The sequence below is a fragment of the Crocodylus porosus genome, unplaced genomic scaffold (genome assembly GCF_001723895.1).
Source record: "Crocodylus porosus isolate Cpor-Errol unplaced genomic scaffold, CroPor_comp1, whole genome shotgun sequence".
Taxonomy (NCBI): domain Eukaryota; kingdom Metazoa; phylum Chordata; order Crocodylia; family Crocodylidae; genus Crocodylus; species Crocodylus porosus.
The window spans coordinates 81,205,844-81,214,622 of NW_017728931.1; the positions used below are offsets into that span (position 1 = coordinate 81,205,844).

General features: G+C 41.3%; 1 protein-coding gene across 1 annotated transcript in view; it reads right to left on the bottom strand.

Annotated features, from left to right (window-relative positions):
- The window catches only part of CAND1 (cullin associated and neddylation dissociated 1), a 49,339-nt gene that overhangs the window by 13,647 nt on the left and 26,913 nt on the right, over positions 1 to 8,779 (bottom strand). The window contains exons 3-7 of the mRNA XM_019543260.1: positions 6,423 to 6,577; positions 2,817 to 2,940; positions 2,102 to 2,358; positions 1,916 to 2,021; positions 798 to 943 (exon numbers count right to left, since the gene is read on the bottom strand). Coding sequence (XP_019398805.1) covers positions 798 to 943; positions 1,916 to 2,021; positions 2,102 to 2,358; positions 2,817 to 2,940; positions 6,423 to 6,577 — 788 coding nt within the window. The remainder of the gene's footprint in view (positions 1 to 797; positions 944 to 1,915; positions 2,022 to 2,101; positions 2,359 to 2,816; positions 2,941 to 6,422; positions 6,578 to 8,779) is intronic.

Consider the following 8,779-nt stretch of genomic DNA (forward strand, 5'->3'; position numbering starts at 1 on the left):
ATAAAATGCATGGAAAGGCTTTACACTTGATAAGACATACCAAAGACATTAGTTTACGGGATGTTTAAGAATCACTTGGTCTACAGCCAAAGATAAAGAAAAGGTCGTTCAAGCTGCCTCAAATCTAAATTTTAATTACTTCTTTTGCTAGTTTCCTCAGACAGGTTTCTCACATTTGGCCCCTCATTAACTTCTGTTGTGAGAAGGGGCTGGGTTTCTTCCATTACATCTAGGACATCACTGAATTTTTGAAGTACAACAAGGCAAAAATTAACAGCAGACCAAAGTTCTGAAAGCTAGTCTGTTCATGATGTTTTACTCTTATTACAGATACCATACCAGCATATTGAAGAGATCTCTAGTTTTAATACATAGTTGATTTTATCTACTGTGACACTCTGGAATTACAGTCAGATGACATTTCATCAACGAGGGTTCAATATGCAAACAGCGATCACTGAAAGCCAAAGCTCATCAGTATTTAGGTACCAATATTCAAAACGCCCAAAGCAGAATTGATCTAAGTTATGCAGTTTTCTGTAAGCTGTGTAGTTTAGATTGGAACCAAACAGAACACACATTCAACCTTTGATGGGTGAGGGAGGGGAGGGAAGGGGGCAAATCTTAAGACAAGGATCTGTCATTTTTAAGCCAGTCTGCGTGTGCTGAATTTCTGTTCTGTTATAGGTACAGACTGGTTTCCAATTAGTTATGCTAGTAAAAGTGTAATGTTTGTATCTGACCTTGATTTAGTTGAGGTTCACAAGTTCTTCTTCCCAAAGCCAAAAAATATATACCTTGATCATCATCATCACCACCGTCTGCATCCATAGCATTTTCATCTTCATCTTCATCATCATAATTGTAATTGGGATCATAAGTAAGGTATTTAAGACAAATGTTTATAATGGTAGACACATGAGGATAAACTTCTTTAGGACATCTGCATGATAAACACACACACACAAAAAACCTCATCTCCAAGAATTAAATAACAAACAAAAGGCATTTAACACTGGGTACTTTGTTATGGGATCCATTAGCAAAACTGAAATAGTCAAAACTTCATTGTAGATGTTTTTCCAGAATTCAACTCACTCAGCTATAAAAATGCAATCCAATCTGAAATTGGCACACAAGACCTCAGGACACAAAGAATACAAACAGAGATAGGATAAGCTTGCAGAACTAGAAAGAGAACATGGAGTTCTATCAGCAGAACAGAAAGCAAAATACAAATATAGTTCACTAGTAACTTGGCAGTGATACAGTCTTGTTCTCCATAATTTAGATACCCAAAATGCTATCATAATAATTGCTATCATCATTAAGCAGTGGTAAAGGAAGCAAGCAAATCTCATTCTTTCAGAAAAAGCACAATGGACAGACAGCAAAGAAAGCATGCTTTACACTGTCTAGGTTTCAAAGATTAAAAAAAAGATAATTCAGGGCCCCTCAAATTACCCAATGTGATCTCCTGTTTAAACACAGGTTGTAGAATCTCATGATCTATTTGTGAAACTATGTTCTTTCAGTTTCCACTAATGAGGATCAAGCATTATCCACGAGCACTGTATTGATTAAAATATGAACTAAAATGTTTATTACTTTGTCCCTGAGGCATGAATAGCATTAAAATGCCATAGTTTTGTGCAAGTCAAGAAATATTATGGTGGTTAGCAGTTAAATAATAAAAAACTAATAAAATATGATAAGCTATATTATATTCCAAAACTAAATAAGCAAAGATCTCTCATAACAAACATCTCCATTAGTAAAGGAACCATGTGCTATGTGGTTTATTACAATGCTTTTTAACTGCTCAAGAACTGGCAGTAAAACTACCATTGTAATCAAACAGTACACAATCGGTAAGAAAATCCAAACTTAAGAGTACTTGAAAAAAACAACTTACCGCCTCACAAAGGATTCAAAGGCTTGAATGCAGTACTCTCTTAGTTCATCATCATCCACATTACAAAATTTTACCACCAAAGGGATTATTTTCTCAAGATATTCACCTGATAAAGAAAGTTGGAATAGTAATTAGTCACATCTAAAAATACTTAGAGTTACCAAAAAAATATATGCATTCTCTTACCTATTCTGTGACCAGCTTGCCTACTGATAGCAGCAATACATTGTATATAGGTCCTAGTTGTTGACATGGAATCATTTTTAGACAGCTCTGTCAAGAGGTGTTCAATGAGGTCAACAAAAACTATATTGCCACAACTCATAACCAGATGACCAAGAGCAATGATGGTTCTTTTCCTCACAGCAAGTCTGGGGCTAGTCAGCTGGGGGAGCAGACAGGTCAGAATTGAAGGATGGAAGTTAACAAGCAGTCCTCCTTGCCTTTAAACAGACAAAACACAAACTCAAACCAACTGAACATAGAAAAGATGTTGTTCTTATATTGTACCACAATTATTCCCAAAGTACCATAAAAATAGTTACATTAAGATCCTATTTAGAATTATTTAGGAGAAAAAGTTACTGCTTTCAGACACACTTTAATCATATTAATAAAACTTTAAGAGACCTTCAGCAATGCCAAGATAGAGCAATCAATTACTCCAACAGTCATTAAGCTTAAATGCATTCTAATCTTAACACATTTGTTTGACAAAGTTTCATTTTTATTCACTTTCCTTAATATGGATCAAGTTATACAACTATTTCACATCTTTATAAAGCTTAAAGTATAACCATGTTAAGGTTATTCAGTAGAAAACAAAATTTTGGGGGCGGTTTTGTGGGGTGTGCAGAATTTATCCACTTAAAGTGCAGCATTGTGTGGAATAGTTGTTTACCTGCTCAGCATGTCAGCCATTATGTCCAAGGCCTCTAGTTGAACAGACACATCTTCCTGCTTGGCTATAGCACTAGTAAGACGCCCTGTGATCTTTTTACAAACATTGGCTGCTAAGGCAGATCCTGAAAAAACAAAACCATGACATTTTCCTAGTGAAAACATACAAGTCCAATACCAAATTTAATATGTGAAAGTATGACAAGTCATTTGGACACGCCATTAGGAGCACATTTCTCACAGAACAACCACTTCCTTTCTGACCTCCATATCCTCGCACTCAAATGAAGTTTACCTAACACTTTAAAAAGGCAAACTTGGGAACAAAAAATTATCAGTCGGCTTATACTAAGAACCAAGGACTAAACACAGATATTCGTTTTATGGCACACTATATTTTACCCGACTCCTGAATTCTTTCCAAACACAAAAAAATGGGACTGACCCTCCTCAGTGTCTCAATCTCCCAGTAATCAGCTTTTCTTCTGCTAATTGGGGCTGCGCCCAGACGTGTGTGGATGTTTGGTTCCCTGAGGGCAATTAGCAGTGGTGCACCTTGTACAGCCACTAGTTGCCCCCAGGGAATGCCTATGCAATGCATACTCTAGCATGCAGCAAGTTACCCTGGGTGGGGCAGGGGAGGCCGAGGCCAGCACTGGGGTGGCCCCAGCAGCCTTACCAGGGTCTTGGGGGCCTCCCAGGGCTGCAGCAGCAGCAGCAATCCTACCACGCAGAACCTGGCTGGCAGTGAACTGCAGCTCCAGACGGTCAGGCTCTGGCTTTGGGCAGTGCATGCTGTTGCCGTGTGCGCCACTCTGCTTTTTTTTTAATCCCCCCACAGGTTTTTTTTGACCCCTGGATATCCAGGGGTCAAAAAAGCCCTCTGCACTGCTCCCTTGAAACGTGGAGAACAATTGAATGTGTGGTATGTAGCACCACAGACATCTACAGCGCCACATACCACACAGCCTCTTCATCTGGATGCAGCCTGTGTGTCTGCTACCCCTGGGAATCTCTCTCAGCCCCTCCAAACTACTGTTTATACTATGCTGTGAATGGCTCATTCTGATCAGGCCTGCATTTGAAAGTTGTCTAACTCTATCCCAAATACATACTTAGTCTAATAAAAACTATCAGCTTAAGAAATTCTTGCTTCTCTCAAGTCATTTGGAGAACCTTTAGCTATTAATGACTGTCCAAAATAAATCTGAATTCACTGCTGTGCATTAATGCTGAAGGCTGCCCTACCTAGAAACAGATACTGAACAAGATAACATTCACCATTCTTGCATATGAAATGTACATAAAAAGGAACGAAGTTTCTGCTAGCAGTGAAACTAACAAGGCCTTTTTTTATATGCAGACCTTAAAAGGATTGCAGGCATAAACTTGACAATGATTTTCTAAATTAACAGATAACCATTAGTCTAACTCTCCAAAAAGAGAGTTCTAGATTCTCCAAGTTTGTAGTGAGTTGTATTCTCACCAATGTCTATGCCATTCAAATTCACATACTGAACTCTCTATATAATCAGATCACCAAACAACACGGTTAAATTTGAAAGTGAGGTGTGTTATTATCCACTAACAGGAGACTGCCTTAATTTAACAGTTGTCTGGTATATTGCAATTTTAGCTTGAAATACTAGAAACTTCAAAACATACTGAATAAACATGGACAAAAATATCTAAATTCCATAAATATCACTTTAAAAAGTGCCTAGGAATACTGTAGCAAGTATTACACACGCACACACACACACACACACACACACACACACACACAATGTTCTTTTACCCACATATGTCATTCCAATAGTCCCTGTGCCTAAACAGCTTGCTTAGAGTCTTATACAAACAAAACAATTAATTGGAAAACCAGTATGAAAACCATAAAAGTTAGCAAGGGTCTTCCCAGCAGATATAAACTAAAATTATTTTCATGACCTTTTTAAAACTGACTTGATAGCAAGTCTATGTCTATTTCAGTATGAAAGAAGTAACAGTATTTATACTAAGGGTGGGCAATTATTCCAGCTGGAGGGCCACTTAAGGTCTGGGGAGCTGTTGAGGGCTACACACACAAAATCTATTAGAAGACATCATTTTAACAAATTATAGATTTAAAAAAATCATATACTAAAAACCAAACATCTACTATAACATTTTAATTTAAAAAAAAAACTTTTTCCTGATTTTTCCCCCCTAGTAGAGGCGCCTGCATAATAGCTCAAAATAAAGTTTCTCTCTAGTATGTTGTGTTGGGGAGAGGCTGGAGGAGCATATAGGGGGTAGGGGTTCACACAGGTGTGTGGGGAGCTGCCCATATGCTTGGTGCCAGGAGCTGGCCAGAGGTAGGGGGAAGAATAAAGGGAGGAGTGGCAGGGGGTATGTGCAGCAAAGCTCGCCCAGGCGAAGCGGAGGTGGTCCACACTGCACCGGCATCTAGCCCATGGCTGCCCTTGCAGCACTCTGTATGAAGTTGTTGTGCCTGCTCCCGCCAGGGCAGTCTGCATACTGCTTGGGTCCCCCTGCCTCCAGTGGCTCCTCCTCCTCCTCCAGCCCCTGCTACAGCATTCCAGGTCGGGGGGGGGAGGGAGGGGGAAGAGGGAAACTGCAGCTAAATGGCTCCTGGCCCAGTGTATAGGGCTCTAGCTCCTGGCTGCCTTCCATGCACTCAGTCATCCAGAGCGATGACCTGCAAGTAGAATGAATGGAAAGCTGCTGGGAACTAGAGCCTGACATGCTGGGACAGCAGCCACCTGGCTGAAGCCTCCCCACCCCCGAACTGGAACAGAGCAACAGGAGCAGGAGGAAGAGGAGGACAAGCCGTTGGAGGCAGGGAAAACTGAGCAGTACCTAGACAGCTACACTGGGAGCAGTCCTGCTGGGAAGCTGTGTGCGCTGGCCAGGGCCAGGATTGTCCAGTGGACGCAGGCAGGAGTGTGGCATGGACTGCCTCAGGTGGGAGCAGGCAGGGCTCAGCCCTATGCAGAGTGCTGTGGGCCAGATCCAATTAAGTGGTGGACACCCACCCATGGGCTGGATGCAAATCAGTTGGCAGGCTGGATCTAGCCCATGAACTGTATTTTGCCCACCCTTGATTATAACAAAAGAACCACAAAAGACGCACAAAAAATTAATTTTCATCTGATGACAATGAATTTCAACGTCAATGCTAGCAGATGTACATCTGAACCTACTTCACTTTCAATAAAATAAAATAAAATGAACTGAATGCAGAGAAGAAATTAAGTCAGCATACCTTATTCTTTAAGTTGGGGGTTGACTACGTTGTCCAGCAGTGGGCTGGCGCTTGGGCTGTAGCGTGGCACAAGCAAAACACTTGGCCACCCAGTCATGGCACAGAGCAACACAGGCGAAGCCCCACCCCCAGACCAAACACCCAGAAAGCTTCTGCTCTGCAGACCAGATGTTTACCTTCACATACGGAAACGTGCATCCAATAGAAGGGGAAAAAAATTGCTGCTAGGGAGCAGTGGAAAGTGGGGCCAGTGTCATTAGCACAAATCCAGCTCACGGGCCATACACTGCCCACTCCTGCTTTATGTAAACAGTGGAAAGGGAAAAGGGCATAATTTCTTACCACTGGAAGCCGGTGGAAGTTCTCCAATGACCGTCTTGAGGCCAATGCTTGAAATATCACGCAGCTGCTCTTTATCCGAAAGCATGTTAGTACAGAGCGTATCTACAATGGTCTCCACCTGATATTCCTTTACCTTGCTGACCAACGGGCCAAGACTGTAACAAAAAACAAAGCCACGCAAAAAGCAATTAAATCTGCAGTTTTAAACAGAAGAGACAACCACCTACATATACAACCATCACGTTAAGGGTTCTCCATTTAAAAGTATTCTTCATTTAGTCAGACAGTGATTGTCCTAAATTAAGATAATTGCTATTATTTGTGCTTTTTATTGAATAGCATTCTTGAAGTGGCAAACCAAGTTTCCATTAATTATGACTTTTCCCCTGTAAATACCCAGACACCATGCTTTAAAAAAAAAAAAAATCTGCTTTCATACCATGAGTTTAAAGCCCTTTAGATCCAACACATTTTGTACCAATGTTGGTACTTCATGCTTTCAAAACCGAGAGTAACACCTACACCTTTTTAACTAAAAAAAAAAAAATTTAAAACAAAACTACCACATCCACTGAAGGAGTCCCCTGAGGTTCAGTGGTAGAATCCTTGTCTGTCACACAGGAGAGACAGGTTCAATTCCTGGACACTTACACAAAATACAGCCATGGAGGCACCAAATGTCTGGTCCTATTCTAGCTTTTGGATTCTGTTTCAGTGGCCTAAAGGGGAGATAGAAGATCTGGGCAGCCTTCACTTAGGCTTATGCATCGAAGGTCTGGGTGATCTCTCATGCGTACATCATGATCTGGAAGGATCAACAGTTGCCAAACCATAACCACTGTACACAAGTATGTGCACTAAGCTACAAGTGCATACTTGAGCCACAAACTAAAGTATGCGCAAAATGTTAAAGGGTGAACTAACTGATTAAGGCACCTTTACTTTAGACTTGATTAGTGCTCAATCTGACATGCAACTAGACAAAAATTATTTCTAGTATTATGCTGTGTGAAACTGGGTGTCCAAGCTCTTGTAGACTCCAACCATTCACCCTAGCGTGAATATCTTTCTCTTTGTCTTCTCAGTGTTTTGCTGAAATTGGTTCCCTAACCATCCCACTATCCATTCTGATGATCAGGTCAGTCTCGTATACCCTCTGACTCACAATACTTCCATTTGTACAACAATGTTGTGGTTCTAAGTTGGCACATCACTGAGCAACAAGTAGCAAGACTTCTGGAAAACCTACAGTGCAGTACCTACAAGTGGTGTTTACCTATAAATGGTAAATAGTAGAGCATGCTTTAAGCTTTTTTCAGTCCTCCACATCACTGACTCTTTCACTCTCTCCCCATAGTTACTATGATTCTTTATCAAAAGTGGCAAACAACAAACAATAAAAAACCCAGCAACACCTTTTCCCAAGCTACTGTTACCTCTATGCACTGAAATGTTTATCCAGGAGAAGAGTTGCTAACTTTATTCTTCTGATTCCAGACAAACACAGCTGAAGAATAAATTGGATTTTACTGGCTCATGCATCAAAAGATATAAGCACATTTCAACTACTTGGCCAAATTCTATCACAATTACATAAAATTTTTAGAATCTGGCCTATCATTATTGGCAATAATGCATGACCAAGTAATTACAGCTTGACTTTCATATCCCAAATTTAGTTTGCGGGGCTGTTTCTGTTGCTGGAATGGTGAGACCACTGCTTATCACACTGGCCAAGTCTCATTGTTTTCTTGTACTGTCCTACCCAGCCACCTGTTGGCTCCTCGTCTTATACCTAGGAGTCTACCAAACTCAAGGAGAGAGCTCGCCAATTTCATGGGCATATCCCAGGGCCCACTGCCATTTTTGCAGACTGAACATGGCAGGACTCCCCCACACCTGTGACTGGCTGAGCAGCCCCAGCAGTCCCACTATTCCCCCCCAGATTACCACATGGTTCAGTACTGCATCTTAATTACCCTTTTTAAACCTGGGGAAGCCATTAATCCATGTGTTAAGCATGGATTAATGGTTTCCCTGGGTTTAATCAGGATAATTAAGCCACAGTTTCTGGCCATCCCTGAGCACCAGACTCTACGATTCTGGCAGGCTCACTGCAAAAACACACCAAAAAACCCCAAACCCTATCAGCAAGCAGAGAAAAGGGTGAGAAGCCCCGCTGTCTTGGAGCATGGAGAGGAAGGCAGAGGGGAGAGGGCAGGGAGGAGGTGGGGGGGATATGCCCCCTGCTGCAAGCAGCTCCCTCCCTTCTCCCACGCCATGCTCCAAGACTGCAGGACCCTTCACCCTTTTCTTTGCCTACCGGTAAGGCTTTCTTTCTTTCTTTCTTTTTTTTT